General features: G+C 45.1%; 1 protein-coding gene across 4 annotated transcripts in view; it reads right to left on the reverse strand.

Annotated features, from left to right (window-relative positions):
- AK4 (adenylate kinase 4) overlaps nt 1-12776 on the reverse strand; it is a 56980-nt gene extending 44204 nt beyond the window's left edge. Inside the window, exons 1-2 of one of the 4 annotated variants that reach the window (XM_059689285.1) lie at nt 12659-12776; nt 11836-12108 (exon numbers count right to left, since the gene is read on the reverse strand). In XM_059689285.1, the coding sequence (XP_059545268.1) occupies nt 11836-11980 (145 nt within the window). In that variant the 5' untranslated portion in view covers nt 11981-12108; nt 12659-12776. Of the gene's footprint in view, nt 1-11835; nt 12109-12300; nt 12319-12423 lie in introns of those variants that run through there. The other 3 variants (XM_059689286.1, XM_059689284.1, XM_059689283.1) reach the window with 3 other exon arrangements.
- Between the last annotated feature and the right edge of the window lie 7724 nt (nt 12777-20500).

Raw genomic sequence — 20500 nt, forward strand, 5'->3', positions numbered from 1 at the left:
GAAGAAAGTGCTGAAGAACAGAAAAACAGTTGATTTCTAGATTCTTGGCAATTTGATGAGCAGGGGTAACTCTGCATTATTTCAATACTGTCACTCTCACTGGCTAAGTAAGGGCTGCTTGACCTGTCATTTAACCAGTATAAGAATTCTTGAAATATAGAAGTGAGGCTGTTAAAATATAAAATCAGCATCTACTTGGACTTTGTGAAGCTCTATAAATGAGACCTTCTGTCCCATAAAGGCCAACCTGGGAACCAAACTGCAAGTGTTGGAGAAAGGCACAGAGTAATCCAAAGCCTCTACTACAGAGATTTTCAACCTTGGCTGCACATTAGAATCACCTGGGAATCTTTTTAAAATCCTGATTTCTGGGCCTCATCCTCCAGAAATTCTGTTTCTTTGCTATGGGGTGGGGCCACAACATTAGTAACAAAGAAACAGAATTTCCGGGGATGAAGCCCAGAAATCAGAATTTTAAAAAGATTCCCAGGTGATTCTAATGTGCAGCCAAGGTTGAGAACCACTGCTCTACTACCTCCTCACGCGTTGAAAAACCAATGTAGTCTGCTGAAAGACAATAATAATACATGGTTGTCATATCTGACTCGCTGTGAAAGCATACTGTCTAAAGCTGTACGAGACAAACATAATTTCCAAGTCCTTAAATCTCACAACATGGACCGCACAGAGTGCTGAAGAGTAGATGGTACATTGTAATGCCCTTGAACAATATACTTGGTAGATTTGAAAGGAAACCGGCAATTTAATATGTCGTGTATAATGGGTGGATTTATAGCTAATAGCCTAGTACTCGAATTACTAGTTTCATGATCAACTGCCACCGCTTGAGTTCCAGGAAGTTTGAAGCAGAAATTTGAAAGTTTCATAAACTACAGTGGCACAGTGTTTGTGTGAACCTTAAAGACGAAGCACAAACAATGGAAGCTGGAAAAGGTGATATGGAGCAGATACAACCCTTTCCTTGGACACCACTCTGGCTCACCTGCAGTCACTTCACACAGCATCCCAAAGGTAAGATTTTCGGTCAAGCCAAAAGTGACTGTCCTATTTAAAACCCCTTCAATAGCTTTCCAGTACCATGAAATAAAATCCAATCTTTTCCAGGACCCTTGCGGCTCATATTTGTTCATCGCTCTCACCTGACCTCTTTCCACATTCCCGCTGCTCGTAAGGATCCAAAAATACTGCCTTCTTTCTGTTCCTCAAACAAGCTGTGCTTGTTTTCTCCTCAGGCCCTTGGCCCTTGCTTCTCCTGCAAACACTTGTGATCCTAGATCAGTGATGGCGAACCTATGACACGCGTGTCAGAGGTGACACGCGAACTCATTTTTTTTGGTTGATTTTTCTTTATTAAATGGCATTTAAATATATAAAATAAATATCAAAGATATAAGTCTTTGCCCTAGCCGGTTTGGCTCAGTGGATAGAGCGTCGGCCTGCGGAATGAAGGGTCCCGGGTTCGATTCCGGTCAAGGGCATGTACCTTGGTTGTGGGCACATCCCCAGTGGGGAGTGTGCAGGAGGCAGCTGATCAATGTTTCTCTCTCATCGGTGTTTCTAACTCTCTCTCTCTCCCTTCCTCTCTGTAAAAAATCAATAAAATATATTTTAAAAAAAAAGATATAAGTCTTTGTTTTACTATGGTTGCAAATATCAAAAAATTTCTATATGTGACATGGCACCAGAGTTAAGTTAGGGTTTTTCAAAATGCTGACACGCTGAGCTCAAAAGGTTTGCCATCACTGTCCTAGATCATTGCATGTTCATCCCTATGGCTATTCATCTCTCAGAGAGAACTTTACTAATCACACCACCTAGGATATAGCCACCTTAACCCTCATTACTAACTCCTCACCATTTCATTTCCTTCATAACATATTCTTCTATCTAATACTATCCTGTTTTCTCCATATGGACTCATCTGCCCTCTCAACCTCCTCATCCTCTCACCTCTCTGGGGACTCGCATTTCTAAAAACAAATAGATATGAGTACGTAGTCAAAAAATATCTGCTGAATAAATGGAATAACAGAAATTAAAAATGCTTTTGAAGAGCCCTGGCCAGGTGGCTCAATTGGTTGGAATATCATCCTGTACACCAAAAGGTTGCAGGGTGATTCCTGGTCAGGCACATACCTAGTTGCAGGTTCGATCCTCCGTCAGAATGTGTATGGGAAGCAACAACTGATCAATGTTTCTCTCTCACATCTCTCTCTCTCTCTCTCTCTCTCCTTGCCTTCCTCCCTTCCTCTCTCCCTCTAAAGTCAATAAAAACATATCCTCGGGTGAGGATTTTTAAAAATGCTTGAAGAAGCTTTAAAAACACAGAAAAGCCCTGGCCAGTGTGGCTCAGTTGGTTGAGCATCATTCCATGCACCAAGAGGTCACCAGATCGATTCCCAGTCAGGGTACATGCCTGGTTTGCAGGCTTGATCCCCAGCGAGGGAGGGGAGGGGTGCAGGAAGCAACCAATCAATGTTTCTCATTGATGTTTCTCTCTCCCTCTCCCTTACTCTTAAAAAAATCCATTAAAATTTTTTTTTAAAAAAGCAGAAAAAAAATTACCACCATACATACATCTATCTAAGTGGGAGGGCAAAAGTTATCAATTAATATAACCCCAAGTTAGTTTGTTGGGGGTAGTGGGACAAAGACACAGGAAAGAAAAAAATAAAATAACAAATTTCAGGTGTCAGGGTAGTATTATGGGTAATTTTTATTGTCTCTTCAATTATTTCCATTTTCACATTTACTAATTCTCCTAAAAGGCATGATCAGAAAAAGCTACTTTAAAAAAATGACAGCACTGAAAGAATGCTCAGATTCAGCAGCTCCTGTGGCTGAGACCTACTGTCATGGAATGTGGAGAGCGGCTACAGTGTTTGGACAGGTTCAAGCCTAGGACTAATGAGAGGGCACGGTCCTCTCATGGCCACGTGCAAGTCCCAGCTTGGAGGACAGAGCCCTCCCAGCACAATTATAGCCAACAGCTATAGTTGTAAGCTTGAACCTATGGTCCGAACACGTGGCCCCACGTGTCTGAGTGATGTGGGCTTGATAGAGTTCAGGTGCATGTAATTGAGTAGGATTGAAACCCACGAGAATGTTGTAAACATCTTGACCACGCCCTTACTTGGCCTCGTGGAATCTGGCTAGAAAATGAAGACAAGGCTTGTGGTCCATGGCGCTCTCTCCATCAAAGAGGGCGGTGTCCCGCCGAGACCCAGCTTTCTTCTCTTGTCTGTCTTTTCTCAATCCTTCACCGCCCCCACTCGGGCTCACTGAACCTGGCTGAGCTGGTGCGGCACATTAGGTGCCCAATGTGGGGCTGAGTATGCCATGGTCGTGCCAGCCTGCCACAATGGAACACTTGGTTCCAGTCACAAATAGTTCTCTACAATATATAAAAACCCTCAAAGGAACCAGAAGGTAAGGGGGTGTGGAGTGGACCTGCAGACTAAGGAGATGCTTCAAAATTGGTCAGACTCCGTGGCCTGGGTTATACCCCCGCTCTCACCAAGCTAGAGAAAAAAATGGAATATAACACATTCTATAAATCCTGTAATAAGCCAAGAACCCTGTAGGATCTACACAAAGGCTAACTATATAATATTTTAGGTATATTGTTAAAATCTGTCTCTCAAGTCTCTCTAACCCAGCTTCTCTATCATCCAATATCTCTGTTTAATGTAAGTTTTCATTTACACAGAAAGATACACTTATATTTAACACTAGAAAGACTGAAATTTAGTATATACCTATATTGCCCAAAAGCAGTCAAAATGACTGCATTGTGAAAGGATAATATCGGAGCACTCTTCACTTATGTTCCTTAGCTTTTCCAATAACTCACTTCTATTCGACATTTCTTTCATGAATTTAGGGCGCAAAAGAAATAAAATAAACAACTTATTAGAACAAGTATCACTGCATAAAGATTCGAATAACAAGTACTAGTTTAGCTTATTGAGCAACTGCAACTTATCAAGTATCGACAATTTATCATGTACTTGTATGTTATCATATGACGGTAATCGAAAAAAATGAAAACTGTTATTTCAATACAGAGCCGAACTGGTCATATAAGAAATTTACTCAATTCAATAATAAGAGTCTAAAATTTCCCCAAGCAGTCAAAATGACTGCTTTTGGGCAATATAGGTATAACACATATATATATACCGGAAATGAAGGAGGGGGAGGTAACTACAATTATTAATAAACGCATTTATATGTTGTACAAAAAGTCACAAAATTCTAAGACATTGTGTCCTTATATACATAATTGTTTTTCTAATTGAAATTAAAAAGCAGTCAAAATGACTTCCTTGGGCAATCTAGTGTTAATGAGTACCCCTCAAAAATGCCCCCAAACCCTGAACCCTCTGAACTAGGTCATCTTTTCAGAGAAGAGAGACTCAGACCATAGTCTAATTTGAAATGCTAGTCCCATCTGCAAACCCCAGCAAGAGCTGCAGTTAGTAATTAAGAGCAGAAACAGGCTTGTCCTTGAGCATCTTTTCTCTCAGTCAAGTCCAGGATGCTTTCAAATAAAAATCTGCTAACTTTCCTGAACTTAAGATAGACCCAGTCCAGAATAATGTGATTTTCAAAACACCAGTATTTGTCCAAACCTTAACACAGGATTCTCACATCTTCAGAGGAAGGTTTCAGTCACCCAGCACTCAACAAAGGAAGCTCTCACTACACATAAAAAGTGTGAATGGGCGCGCGCGCGCGCACACACACACACACACACACACACACAGTGATGACTGAGGGCCCAGCCCCTGTCAATCTAAGAGAACTCTCTCTTCTGTTTACCTACGCAGTGAGCCAAAAATTTGGGGTGAGTCTTCAAATAAGGTACTTGATAAGTCTCAGCCTGCATGGCTCCAGGCAGACGAGGCAAAGCTAATGTGTGACAGCTAACAAGGCTAATCTCAAATCTACAGTGAAGGGAAGCAGAGTCTGTCACACCAAAATATGCCTCTTTGGGATATTATTTTAGGCTGGTTAATTTTAAGAACAGCAGACATGAGCCTGGCCAGCATGTGTGCTCAGTGGTTGAGTGTCGACCTATGAATCAGGAGGTCACAGTTCGGTTACCGGTCAAGGCACTTGCCCTGGTTGCGGGTTCAATCCCCAGTTTGGAGCCTGCAGGAGGCAACGGATCAATTATTCTCTCTCATCATTGGTGTTTCTATCTAACTCTCTCTCTCCCTTCCTCTCTGAAATCAATAAAAAAAATATATTTTTTAAGTTTTCCAGAACACATGATGACGTCAGAGACATTTCAACCTGCAGCAGAAGCTTTGAGCCTGACATCTTGAAATCTTCGATGGCTGTCCCTTGGCTCAGAAACTGATTTACAATTTGCTCCAATTATTAACCGTTGTTCTTTTGTTTTCTAGAGATGCCTCTTATTAATTACCTGATTGTTTGCTCAGGATGCGGTGTCAGGAGCTCACCTGCCAGACCACATTTTGAAATGAGAGACAACTGCTTAACTGACCTGACCTAGTCTCACGATTAAGGCACCTTTAATAAGATATTGAACAATCTACCAGCATTGCTCCTGGAATGTGAAACTTCTTATTTGAAGTTTCAAAGATGGGACTGGAGGGGAACAGCACTTGCCACTCCAAAATCTGCCTCTTTGGGATAGTGATTATTTTAGACGGGTTAATTTTAAGAAATAGCAGCAGACAGGGGAGAAGCTCTGAGAACTAAGTAGAAGTTACCCTTTGTAAAGAACACTTACATTTACAGTGGGGTCTTGACTTAAGAGTGTCCCGACTAACGAGTTTTTTGAGATACGAGCCGTCTCTTGGCCGATTTTTGCTTTGAGTTGCGAGCTAAAATTCGGGTTACGAGCCAGCTTCAGATACCACACCACTAGTTGGAGCAGCGAACGTCACAGGGAACGCCACAACATCAGCCCAGCATCACATGTCTCACTCATTCACAATTGATTTGACATACGAGTAATTTGAGTTACGAGCTCCGTCACGGAACAAATTAAACTCGTAAGTCAAGGCCCCACTGTATAAAGGAAATCTCCATTTGTGAGGGTACTTCCCTCACTTTACCAGGCAGGCCTGCCTTCACTGTCAACGCATAACAATATTATACTTGTTTATTGTGCTTTTCCTGGTGACCTCTCATAACTGACTCTCCATCTCCAACATCCTTTGTCCTTAGATGAAGATGGTATTTAAGGTGATAGCTTCTGCCATTTTGGCAAGTTACTGTTTTCCTGGGTCTTCCCTATATATACAGATGTAAAGATACATGTTATTAAACATTTGTTTCTCTCCTGCTAATCTGTCTCATGTCAATTTGATTATTAGACCAGCCAGAAGAACCATGAAGGTATTAAAGAGAAAAACCACAAGCCCCCAAAATGGCCTCACTGGTGCTAAAAACCCATGATACCAAACCTAGATTTAATACCTGGTCTAATTACATTTTTAACCTCACCAGAAACAATCCTAATCAACCAATCTAGACCTTTCTGGTCAACACCAATGAGGTAATCTATTACTTGGGCACTCTATATCCCCCAAAGAAAGAAGCATCTCAGTTATAAAAAGTCATGGAGATATAAAGTACAGCATAGGCAATATAGTCAATAACCTTATAATAACTGTGTATGGTGTTAGATGGGTACTAGACTTATGGGGGTGATCAGTTCATAAGGTATATGAATGTCTAATCACTATGTTGTATACCTGAAACTAATATAATTTTGCATGTCAACTGTAATTGGAAGATAAATTAAATTATTCATTTAAATAAAGACCAATTATATATATATATATATATATATATATATATATATATATATATATATGCCTAATATGCAAAGTGTCCCCTCAGAAGTTCGACAGACTGGGAGTTGACAGACTGGGAGTTTGATTGCTCGCTATGATGTATGCTGATATCAGGAGGCGGAACAAAGGAAGGCCCCAGCCAGCAGCTGGGGAAGGGAGGCCTTGGCCAGCAGCTGGCAGCTGCTAGGAACCCTACACATGCACAAATTTCGTGCACTGGGCCTCTAGTATAGGAATTTTTTTAAAATGTGCATGATGAAAAATCTTTTCATGCTCCCCACCCCCAACCCCTTCCAAAGGAAAGATAATCTGTTTTCTTCTGTTAATGGCTCCCTTAGCCAACCCTTCTGAATGCCCTTCTCCTTGCTAGATGGGAAGTTTCCCCTTCATGAACACTTAATAAAGCCAATTCCATGTTCTAACAAAGGGTAGAAGAAAATTTTTCCTCCCTCAAAATAGTAAGTACAAACTTTTACCAAAAATCAGAGCTAATTAAACAGAATGGATTTGATAGCTGGAGGCTGTTTGACTCTTTCTGGGGAAGGTGTCCATAGAATTCCTGACCCATTGTTGAACTCCTTTTATGTTTGTTTGTTTGCCAAATCCCTCTACCAGGAGGAACTGAGACATGGTGAAAGTAGAAGGGACAGGGGCACAAGATCATCTCAATATTGCTATAGCCCCCAGCACCTGGTGCTATAGAATAGTAAGAAGCTAGTAAAATTCCAGGACAAGTGGAATAGGAAAACTAAGAAATATAGTTAAAGAGCAGTTTGCAGCCACCTATTAATTCCTATCTTCAGTAAACCAAGGATACTTAAGGGACCTAGCTGGTTTGGCTGAATGGATAGAGCTTCAGCCTGTGGACTTAAAGGTCTTGGGTTTGATTCTGGTCAGGGGCACATGTCCAGATGTCCAGATTGCAGGCTTGATCCCCAGAAGGGGGCGTGGAGGAGGTAGCTGATCAAAGATTCTCTCTCATCATTGATGTTTCTATCTCTCTCTCCCTCTCCCTTCCTCTCTGAAATCAATAAAAATATTTTTACAAAAAAAGAATAAATGGTTTGCATTTCTCCCCAACCAGAGGGTAAATAGCTTAAATCACTCTACTCAGAGAGAGAGAGAGAGAGAGAGAGAGAGAGAGAGAGACAACAGAAATCCAATTAAGTGCCATTTGCCAACCACACCTAAGGGCAGACAAATTAAGAGACTAGCCCAGCCAATGTGGCTTAATAGTTGAACATCTACCCATGAAACAAGAGGTCACAGTTCAATTCCTGGTCAGGGCATGTGCTGGGGGCTGTGGGCTCGATCCCCAGTATGGGGTGTGCAGGAGGCAGCTAATTAGTGATTCTTTCTCATTACTAATGTTCTTATCTCTCTCCCTCTCCCTTCCTCTCTGAAATCTTTAAAATATATATATTTTAAAAAGACAATCTCATTTTCATTTTGGTACATCAGCAAATGAATATTCTATTAACCTGCCCTAAGACTTCCCCTAAATTCCCGGCTTTTAAAACCCCTGAAAATGAAAACATATCCCCTAATTGGCAGCTCTTCCTGGGCTAACCCCCTGAACCTTGTCCCCAAGGCCCCCTATTCTCTGACTTCCCAGTGAGCTAAGGCAGCCCAACCTAGGCTCTCCTGTTGCTTCTCCTATGCTCTTCTTGTTTCATTCTCCTAAGTATGTTTTTTCTGTGGTCAATAAATTCTTGCTTACTTTTCTACACTATGTCTCTTGATTGAAATCTTTCCTTCAAGAAGACAAGAACGGAGGTCTCCTTGTTAGGGACAGAAATAGAATATTGGGGACTAGCTACAGACATAAGAAATCTTAATCATGCTGTTAACCTTCATTGTTCTGATTAAGGAAGGCACATTCTAACCTGGGGCTGTATGCCCCTGGGACCTGGGAGTCAGCCTTGGAATGAAGTCCATTCTCCTATTATCATAGATTAACAACCTTGTAGCCCAATCAAGGCACGCCCCAGCCCACATTGCCTGTAATACCCATTTTGCATAACCATTCTTATTTCTTTTGCCTACTTCACCATGGAGGGGTGCAGAGTAGATTTTTGGAGATGACCTGCTGCTCTCCCATACTGCCAGCATTACTGGAATAAATGCTCATTTGTGATTCAACTCTGTCTCGGCTTAATTGGCTCAAGTAGTGACAGGCAGCCGGACCCATTTGTTGTCCCATTTCATCCTTATCTTCTCCTCTCCCCGGGTAACACTAGAGCACTGCTTGACACATAGCAGGTACTCAGTAAGTACCTATAGGATGAGTCACTGACATAGGTTGCACTTTGTTATAACTGTATGTGGCCTCAGCAATCGAACCAAGCCATGTGCAGAAAAGAGACCAAGTCTGCCAAGGTAGGTGGAGGAAGGAAGATTTCCCAGAAGCAAAGAGCAGCTCTTCCCTGAAGGAGCAGCTTTTCACCAGGCAGAGGCTGCCAGAAAGCCATGTGGACAGGGGTATGCCCTAGTGGAAGCTGCAGCAGATGGCCGAGCTACTTTCCAATTCAAATTCCTCCCAAGGTTTTATTTCCTGGGGTTTTGTTGTTTCATCATCTCCTTCAAACATTCAGCTATAAAGGGGGTACATACTCAGGGGTTGTTGTGCTTCTCTACCAGGGAATTAGCCGAAAGAAAACAACAGGTAACAAAAAATAAATACTGTGGAATGTTTTATCTACTGGGCAGTAAGACTCTTAGACTTTCTGAGAAATATAATCTGAAAACAGTCTCCAAGTCCACTAGAAATAAGCCACTTTAAAAACAAATTGCTATCCTTTATTTTTCTTCTCTAAACGGGTTCATGCAAAAACTACTTGATTCCCAACAGAAAAAAAAGAAAAAGGTAATCTAAACATTTCATAGTCACTTCTTCTTACTCTAAGGAGAAATCTGGGAGGGAGGAAGAGGAGATGGAAGTATTTGAAAGAGAATAAAAACTGAAATTAAAAATGCAGAACAAAGGAAAGTTAAATAAAAAAAAAACTAATGAGAATAAGGGAAAAGAGCAAGTGGAAATTTTTCATAACCTCTAAGAGCAGAAATACACCCCTTCCCGTCACATTCTCTTTAAAAATGGAAGAGCCCTGGCTGGTGTGTCTCAGTTGGCTGAGCACTATCCCGTGCACCAACAGGTCACCGGTTTGATTCCTGGTGTGGGGGGAGAGGGAGGCAGCCAACTGATGTCTCTCTCACCCTCTCCCTTCCTCCCTAAAAATCACTGAAAACATTTTATAAATAAATAAATAAACAAACAAGGAAAGGACCAATAAGCCAGCCCCAAGGAGGAAAGGTGTGAAGCCCCTCATGCCAGAAGGAAACAAGTCAGGTATAGAGATTGCTAAGAAACGGGCTCAATCCCACTCTAGCATTTCCTTCCCGCACTATGCCTCCATCTCCCTACCATGCACAAGGGACCTCATCACAAAACCCTTAGGTTGAGAGAGCCAGCCTTCCCTCTCACACTGCTCTCCCCCAAAACAGAAAGAACCACCCCAAACTCTGAAATAAAACGCATTAGAATGTGGTATTAAAATTAAAATAGACCTAATTTAAGTAACTAAACCTCCCAGAGAAAATTCCAGGTGTAACCAGGGCTCTTCCTTCTAAGAGATGGGGGGGGGGGGGGGGGAAGGGCGGGAGTGTTCTTGAAAATCAAAGTAAAAACTTGCTTTTACTACCAGCTTGACATAATAAACTCTGCCTTTGAGATACTTAATTCCTAACTTTTCAAATTAATATGTGCTTCTGTAATCAAGATCCCTGGATAATGCCCTGGCTGGTTTTGCTCAATGGGTAGAGCGTCCGCCTGCGGACTGAAGGGTCCCTGGTTGGATTCCAGTCAAGGGCACATGCCTGGGTTTCGGGCTCATCCCCAGTAGGGGGCGTGCAGAAGGCAGCCGATCAGTGATTCTCTCTTGTCATTGATGTTTCTATCTCTTTCTCCCTTCCTCTCTGAAATCAATAAAATTTTTTAAAAAGATCCCTGTATAATAACCACTTTGGACACTGGAAACAGAAGCGATGGTCAAGAACCCCGTTTGCAATAACTTTTCATAAAGAAATTGATAATTATAAGCATCTGCATCCCAGGAGGGTTATGTACCTCGCTCGCAGCACAACAGCTACCTCTCGCCTTTTAATGCCAGTTAATGAGCTGGTGTGAAGGTGGGGTGGAAGGAGAGGGAAGAGGGCTGTCCTGAAAGCCTGGGAGATCAGGCGATCTTTATCCCCAAAATCATCACGCAAGCCAAGGGAGGCATTCTCAAAACGCCAGCTCTGTGCAATCTGGATTCAATATGCAATTTATCAGATCTAGTCTTCTACTAGTCTTCTCACGGCCAGGCCCGGGCTTGGAGACCGGGGAGTTCCTGGTGAGAATTTACCTTAGCAAATGGCCACGGAACAGACAGGCCTTTCAGAGCCACGCAGGTCTCTGCCCGGAGACCTGAGGTGACACCGAGGGGCTGGAACAGCGCGCGGCTCCGAGCACCGCGGCGCCACAGGTTCCCCAGCGCGCACCCGGCGGACTCCCACAGGTGGGCGGCGCTCGGCGGGGGGCAGGGGGGCAGGGCCAGAGGAGTGGGCTCCGGGATGGACGCGAGGCGCTGGGGAGTGGGGTCGGCTTTGCCTTAAGGAAACAGGGCCGGAGAGGAGCTTGGCGTTGTCAGCTCCGTGGTTACCGGCTTTTCCCCAAGGCAGGAGGAGCCCGGGCGGAGAGGAGGGCGCGCACCGCCCACCCTCCTCCCCGCGGGCGTCGGCCTTCTCCCCCGGCGTACAGCCGCGGGCCACCGGCTGCATGCGGCCCGGCACGTAGGAGGCTGCACGACCACACGCGGGCGGGGGAAGGGCGCCCCGGGCCCGAGGAGCCCCAGCCCCTCTCCGGCCGTTAGCCTCCCCGGCCTAAGCCTAACCCGCTTCGGCTCACCCCCGCCCCTCGCCCCCGAACCTCCCTCACCGGTGTTGGCTTTGATGTTCTCGCGCAAGAAGTGGCCGCTGGAGAGATGCTGGAGGCCGAAGTTCTGGGCGATCCTCTGGCACACGGTGCCCTTGCCCGAGCCGGGCGGCCCGAGGATGACCGCGCGCAGGAGTTTGGAAGCCATTGCCTTCGCGTGGAGTGGGGCAGCCACGCGCGCTAGCCGGACAGCGGCCTCGGAGACGCACCGGGAACTTTGATTCTCCTGCGCCGGCTCCTGACACTCGCCGCTCGCGCGGGGACTTGGCGGCCGCCCTGCAGGGAAAGAGAGAGTTATAAGGCAGCCCCTCCCTTCAGCCCGCGGCGGGGCGGCTGGAAGGCGGAGTGAGGCGCCACGCTGCACCTCCCCGCCCTCCGCGCCCCGAGCCGGGAGCTGGGAGAAGTCCCCCGTCCCCGCCCCAGGCACGATCAGCCTTGGGGCTCAGAGGTGGACCGGAGCAGTCCCACTTCGACCCCTCCATCTCGCTCCCCACACCGCATCCGAGTTAGGGGTCGGGCAGCCCGGCATCCTCCAGCCAGTCCCACACAGGAACCCGGGTCGGCGGTGACTACAAGCGCACCTCTCCCCACCGGGAGGCCTGGGCGCTGAGCCCCTGCGGGGTCCTCGCACGTGGGCAGCGTTTAATCCGCGCCTCGGCCCTTCCCTGCGGCTGTCACATCCCCGAGAGTCGCAGCAGCCGCTGCGCCCGCTGCCCGCACTGACAGCGCAGCGCCCACCTCCGCCGCGGGTTGACGGATGCGCTCCCCGTGGCGAGAAGCCGGAGTCCGGCGCCTCTCCGCCCAAAGCAGCCGCAAAAGCACACACCTCGGCCGGGACGCGGCGCTCCCACAGCTTGCAGCCCAGATCCCGCTGGGCGGTGCCGCCTCCGCCCGCCCCCACTCGGGTCCCGGCCCTCCGCGCGGGGCTCGCGCCTTACGTAAGCCGAGGAGCCCGGCCCCGCGCGAGACGCTGGCCCGCGTCCGCTCCCCTGCCCACCGCGCTGCCACCCCGCCTTCCGGGCCCACGTGCTCCCCAAGACCCAGTAGGGGCTGTAGGGGCGAAGGGAGGTGGGAAGACACAAGAGACAGAAGGCGCTTTCTTGTGGTCGCCTAAGCGCGCGACCTACTGTTCAGGGGAAATAACACAACTTGTTGAGCGCCGACTGTGCGTCAAGTTGGTCCAGGTGATTTCCTTAGGCAAGGACCACTCCTGGTCCAGTAAGCACAGGTGAGGAAAGGAGGCCTGGAGTGTGGCCATTCATTTCAATCGTTGATTCATTCAACAAACGTTTATTGAGTGCCTACTGTGTGCCAGACACAGGCGCTAAGCCTATAGCTGAAAACCAGAGACGGAATGTGGCTCTCCTGGAAGCCACATTCCAGCGGGTGTTTTGGACCCTCATCTGCCTGATTCCAAAACCTAGGCTTTGGGGCAGAAGGAAGGAGGTGCGGTCATCACTCACCTGCCCTCAGGATCCTATTGCCAACTGATTCCAGGACTTCAGGGCCCAGCTGTTGACACTATACTTACAACTAATCAAGGCCAAATGGGTGCTAGCTTCTCCCTCCCCTCCCCTCCCCTCCCCTGCATATCCAAATTCATATAATCTTAAATCAGCTCCCACCCCACACAGCCTTCATTTCCCGCTGGGACTAGTGTGCTAACTGCCTGCCCATACGTCTCTGGCTTCTGTCAATCCATCCTCACAGCTACCAGAGGTATTGCTAAAGTGCAAATGAATTTCTGTTATTTCCCCACCTCTGATATTATGGTCCCTTCAGGATAAAGTAAAAATATCCAGCAGAGAAAAACAGGTGCTTTCCATATACATTTGCATTCCACCAACTCCCTTTCTCTTCCCTCCTTCCACAGGCTTCCAGCCTTTGAGAATCCATTGCAAGGTTCTGAGCCACCAACCATGGTGCACAGATGGGGAGGGACAGTGTGGAGAGGCGCCTCCTCTAGGTTCCTGGCTGGCTGGCTGTTGGGAGGCTGGGGTGAGGGAGGAGCCTAGCACCTATCCTGTCCGGCCCCTGGCAGCCCTTGTTCTCCACACACACCTACAGCCAGGCAGCACCTAGTGTCTGGCTACCTGGGAGCACACAAGAACCACCAATCCAGGGCAGCATTCATTCTCTCTAATATATCAGAGCTGCTGTAGACCTCAGAAGGTTGTTAGCTGAGCCCCTTCAGCCCTTCACCTAGAACAAAGAAGAGCTGAGGCAGGGAGTAGGATGGGTTACAGCTTCCCTCTTCTTCCTGCCACATGCCTTAAAATCTATAGTAGATTCTATGTGCTGGTTCGCAAACCTGAGCCTGTCTCAACCACTCCGTGGGCTTATTAAAACAGATTGTCGAGTGCCATCCCAGTTTCTGATTCTGTGGGTCTAAGGTAATACTAAAAGCATAATATGCTAATTAGACTGGATGTCCTTCCAGAAGACCTGGACTAAGACGAGGCTGCAAGGGAAGCCCGGGTCCTGGGTGCTAGAGGGAAGCCCGTGCTGGCAGCCAGGGGAAGGAAGGCCTACTCTTGCATGAATTTTGTGCATCAGGCCTCTAGTTTCTAGTAAGTTCCCAGGTAATGCTGCAGCTGGTGATCTGGAGATCACACTTTAAAAACCACTGCTCTAGTGAAATAAGCATTGAGAAACATGGGAGACGTGTGGTCTCTTGATTCCTCTGCCTGCTGTGGGATGTTAGGCCCTTTGTATCTATCAAAAATTAATTCTGTACGTTCCTACAGAAAATACGGCTTCTAGCCTCCACAAAAAAACCCTGACCTATCATCACCCAGTTCTTTTGCCTACTTTTAAAATGGCTTACCAACATCACCTTATAGTGGAGCAGTGTTGGCCACTCATATGGTCCTTGGACTTCGTGCTTTAGGAGCTTATATTGTGAAACAGAAAGAGGAGTTGTGACATAGGTAAACTCAACAGAGAAACTCAGGCCGGAATGGAACCTAGCAGTTAACAACAGAGCACTCAAAGGACCTTCCCAATGTAGAGTCACATCAGGGCCCCAAAGCTCAGCTGCTGATTGGAAGAAGTAGAATCAGACGAAATGGGTTTTGGAGTGAAACACCCCTGGATTAGACTACAACAGCACCATTTACTGAATCTGCAAGCTTCTTGAGCTCTGCGATCCTTAGTTTGTTTATCTGTAAAAGGGAGACAGACTTAGCTCATTGACTGGTGGTGCGGCTGAAATGAGATAATGCACATAAAGGACTTACCACAGTGCTGGGCATATGATAAGTATTTCATCATAAATATTATCACCATTATTAAAATGGGACAATTATTTAGTCTCTCCGATCGCAATTCCCAAATTGTTAGGAATAAATGAGCTAATGTGACAAAGAACCTAGCAGGCTCCCTGGCCTTAGGAAATGGCAGCTATTCTTATCACATATACCCATGTAATCAACTTCCTATTTCCTTGGCCTATAGTTTTATACCCATTTATAATTTATCATAGTCTGCAAAATAATGTACATCTATGTGTTTGTCTCCCCTGTAGAAAAACTAAACTCTAAAGGTGGCGGCCAAGTTTTATTCATCATTCTCTCCTGCACTTTGCCTCTAATAAGTATTCTGCTAATGTTGGCAAGTCTCCCTCCTCCTCCCAACACACTTGACATTAAGTGGTATAGCCTCTCTGCAATGTCACTACATTTACACGTTCCTTCATCAGTTCTCACTAGCTTGCAAAGAAGGTAATGTTCTTGCTCCTATTGTACAGATGAGAAAGCTAAGATTGTAAGAGATTAGGTGAACTGCCCCAGGTCACAGCTAGTAGGTGGTGGAGCAGGGACTCAATCTCAGATTATCTCATTTCAAGCATAGCACTCTTGTTTGTTAAACTGCAGTCATTTCTATACTATTTTCATAATCTTGCCATCACCTTGCCTCACCTTGGCTCTTATCTGCTTATCCTGTTCCTTTATATTGACTCAATTTGTTTAAATAATTTATTTGAAAAAGAAACTATATATAACTCACAAACCATAAATATAAGGATAAACTAAAATGGATACAAGAAAAATAAAACAGACCACCATATTCCTACTGGACTCTTTTGACTGACTACCCATTGAGTTTCTGAGTTTAAAATTTATTTAAAACATAAAGTAAGGGGGTTGTTTACCAAGTGTTAGAGAGGTGTTTAAGACATATAGGATCTAACGAGACTTTGTTTATCTGTAATTAGTATAGCTCCAAATGAAATTAGAAATGGAGTACTTTTTAAGTATTCAGTTTAATTATCTAAAGCCAGATCCAAGTGTTGTAGGCGTGGGAGCAGCACCAGGTGTCTGACCAGTGGGGTCAGAAAAAACCTGGGTTCAGCCAAGTTGGTACTTGGGTTCTGGCTAGGACAGAATTCAGAGCCAAGACCCAAACTGTATCAGAACATGCATTTGGTAAATCACAGAGGTAGAAGAAATGGGCCTTGGGAGCTTGGGAGTGAGGAAGGCAATGGTAAGGTGAAGGTGCCGGGCCACAGAAGGAGGAGTGGGGGGTGGGGGAGGAGAGTAGAAAAGGGGAGGAGGGGCATACTCCTAGGAAGGAGAGCACAGTGGGTCCTCCAGCCTCAGGGTTTAAGGGTGGAGGTTTTAGGGGAGGTCCCAGGAGAAGGTCTCAATAGAATATTCAGCAGTTTTCCAGGTGTGTCCTTCCAGGGTTGTGGTCTCCACTGATTGGCCAGCACCAGGGCAGGGGTCATTATTCAATGCAGCTGATCCTGAGGTCAGCCAAGGCTGATTTTATTGCTTATCTGGGCCTGGAGCTGAAATACAACTGAGGCATAGATGTTATCTCTAGGGAGGAAAGGTCAGGGGTCCAAAGGCATGACCAGCGATATGCTAGGGTAGGGAAAGCCACCCTGTGATTGATTGTGCATTGCTAGGCACCTGCGGCTTTCCTGGCCCATCGTCCTTGTTCTTCTCATGTCCGTCTAACTACCTACAACAACTGTACCACCTAGAACAGGGGTGGGCAAACTTTTTGACTCGAGGGCCACAATGAGTTCTTAAACTGGAACGGAGGGCCGGAACAAAAGCATGGATGGAGGGTTTGTGTGAACTAATATAAGTTCAAAGTAAACATCATTACATAAAAGGGTACGGTCTTTTTTTTTTTTTTTTTAGTTTTATTCATTTCAAACGGGCCGAATCCGGCCCGTGGGCCGTAGTTTGCCCACGGCTGACCTAGAACCATCTCTAACTCTATATCAAATTATCTCTTACATCCCCAGGGATATATGTCACATACTCTACTGTACCTCAAAGTGTACCTTTTGTGGATGAAAGGGGCCACATGCTAACCTGACAAGCTCAGGGGAGGCCTGCATGGCAGTCTTGCAAACTCAGAAACCTAAAGTAACCACAAAGAATGGTCTGAAATTAAACTTTAACTAAAAGCAGTTATGGTGGGTAGTTACATCCTAGGCCAGTATCTTCACTGACAAGGTCAACCTTTACCTTAACTGAGCCTATCTGTCTTTTTGCACCTATAATAACATACCCTTTGAAATGTCTGAGTAACTTGTAACTTCCCTTTTTCTGGACCCCTGGAGGCACAACCTAATGTGCTAGGCACTAGGACAGATACCACAAATTCCTTCATTATCATGTTAATTGTTCCTGCACCCACCTAAGTATGTGTCCATCATTTTACTTTTTATCGAATCCCAGGGGTTTCCCAGCTTTGCTTTCTCCCGCCTCTCTAGTCTATCACCAATGGATTTCATGAACCCACCTACATCCCTTTCCTTTGATTGCAATGTGAATACAGATGTAACCCACCATTCTCCCGAGCATTATCTCAATTCACTGAGGTTTTGCTTCCCGGCATATGTCGACAGTTTGGCTCAAATAAGCTCACAAAAATTCTTTACAGGTTTCAGTGGTTTTTTACGTTAACACTTTGAAATGTAGTTTAATATAACTCACCATCATTTTTTAAATGATGGGACCACCCCAACCACAGTTCAGATATGACACTGATCCCACTTCAAAAGTTAAACCTAATTCCTCTTGGTCACTTTCCATAATAATTTTAGGCATATTTCTGTTGTATTTGGCAGGAACAGTAGAATGTTTGAATATAGTGGCTTCATCTTTTCATCATGGCCTCTACACAGCTAGGTATGGAGTCCAGACATGGAGATCAAATATTATTGAATGACTGACTCTCTGCTGAATGAGTGAGTGGATAGTTATTTCTCTCTTTGTCTCTGTGAAGCTTCTCTGCATATACAGAAGAAAGGCTAGTGACTTGGATCTGCCAAGATTCAAAAAGAAAGCTGAAAATAATAGGAAAAAGAAACAAGACTTCAGTCCTGAGTATACCTAGCTCCTTTCTCCCTGTAGGCAATTATTAAATACTCAAGAAGCCAAATGGTTGAGAGAATAAATGGTGGATAAAGGACTAATATGGCATTATTTGTGACCATAGTGCAGGGTGGGCAAACTTTTTGACTCGAGGGCCACAATGGGTTCTTAAACTGGACCGGAGGGCCGGAACAAAAGCATGGATGGAGTGTTTGTGTGAACTAATATAAATTCAAAGTAAACATCATTACATAAAAGGGTACGGTCTTTTTTTTTTTTTTTTAGTTTTATTCATTTCAAATGTAGTTTGCCCACGGCTGCCATAGTGTGTTCTTACAAGTGAAAGAATCATTTTATCTCCAAATTTTACTAGCCCACATGGTTATTAACCTATAAATTCTTAACGGTTATTGAAAAGAGGCAGCAGCATTTATTTTACAAGTCTGCTCTCTCAAACAAACAAAAAAGTTCCCGAGGAGTTAAACAAAGAACTGGAGGAAAGAAATCAACATTCTTTGTGTTTACCTGTCATGCCTCCTTATGCTTCATAAGCAACAGACTATTTACAAATTGCTCCTGTATAAGAGTTTATGACAGAGTGTGATGGGCATGCGCTTAGCGTCATATAGTGAAATGGGTATAGATATGTAACCTTTAACTGACGTAAAGAAAATTTTGTAACTTCTTTGTACTCTATGTATCTTGATGTCAATCTGTACTTCGGGGACTCGGACACGCTCCAGCCAAGTGTTACACCTGTTTCTACTAAACTTTCAAAGAGTAGGTAGTTTCCACTGGATTGTTCAAAGAATGGGTTGTGGTTAAAAGCTCCAGCCAGGTGTGACACCGCACTGGCCGTGTCAAGCTTGTGACACCCTTTAAAAACGCTATTAGAGGCAGGGTGGGGCTCCCTGTGTGGAGGACCTGTTGCAGTCGCTGGCCAGCTTTCAATAAATCCTCGCTTGCTGCTAAGACCTGATTGGAGTCGGTGGTCTCATTCTCTCGAACAGTGGTCCACAACAAGAGGTGCTCTCTAAGTAACAATCCATTATGTTCTACTCTCCAAATATAATGATAGAATGATGGTATCTTGCTCAGAATTTTGTTCTGATTTGTACATCACGTAGAGGGATGAATAGGGCTGTGTCATTCCCTCTCTTCATCTCACCTTTCTAACCACAACCATTAGCAGAATTCCTTCTAGACCTTGCCTGGGGTTAGTAGGCATGTCTAGAGATCAGATGCCTTTGGGTGTGTCTTTCCTCTGCGCAAAGTTAACTGCCAGGAAAAGTGCAACCTTCTTTCTGCTCCAATTGAATAAAGGGACCAGAACCGAATACTGAGTTTATCCTGCTCAAGTCTAGCTCATCAAGGCTGGGTGGGTAAAGAAGATCCCGCTTGTGGAAGTCTTCTAAATTTGGTCTTCTCATAAGGGCAGTAAAGATTATAATTGACATTTATTGAGTGTTTTCTATGTGCCAAGACAGCCAGTTCGTTCTCTCTCTCTCTCTCTCTCTCTCTCTCTCTCTCTCTCTCTCTCTCTCTCTCTCTCCATATATATGTTATTATATGGTATTATACCATAGGTAGCCTATAATTGTGTGAGCACTTTATAGATCTTAAACTGAAGCAAGACATCTGGTAAGTTGCCTGAATCCCATAGACATAAGTGGAAGATTAAGGACATTTAAGGACATAAATCAAGCATCCTGACTCCAAAACCCATGCTCTTTATTCACTGTGCTATGTTGATTAAGAAACCTCTGGAGTAACACTGTTATTTCTGTATTTCATAGGTAGAGAAACTAAACCACTAAGAGGTTAGGTAATTTATCCACCAGTATCATTGAGCCAGTTAGTAGCAGAGCTGGGATTTGACCCTAGGCATCAGGGTCAAGGCATATAACCACTCCACCCTACCCAATCTCCTTAGTACTTGAGTAAAGAGGGTTCTAAGACTGTCAGGAGATTTCTACACCAGATTATATAGAGAAATGCTAACAGGAAGGAGAAAGTCACTCATGTCATCAGCTAGGTTCTTCCCACTAGTCCCTCTCTTTTAGGAATCTCCACAGGTTTTAACTGACATCTCTCCTCCTGAACTTGCCAATTCATCTGTCAGCCTTCTCCTGCCAAATTATTTCTGTGCCCCAGGTTTTGGTCTTGCTGCCAGACCCCTTTGATGTGATGCTTGGCTCACTGTTGATCTGGCTGTCAACTGGCATTCCCACTTTGTCTTTTACCCCATGACTACAAACCAACCTACCAACTCCAGGGTCAAGTTCCAGCTGTCTTCCTCCACTGCCATTACCACCTGCCTACCACACCAG

The sequence above is a fragment of the Myotis daubentonii genome, chromosome 3, assembly GCF_963259705.1.
Source record: "Myotis daubentonii chromosome 3, mMyoDau2.1, whole genome shotgun sequence".
In the NCBI taxonomy this organism is placed as follows: domain Eukaryota; kingdom Metazoa; phylum Chordata; class Mammalia; order Chiroptera; family Vespertilionidae; genus Myotis; species Myotis daubentonii.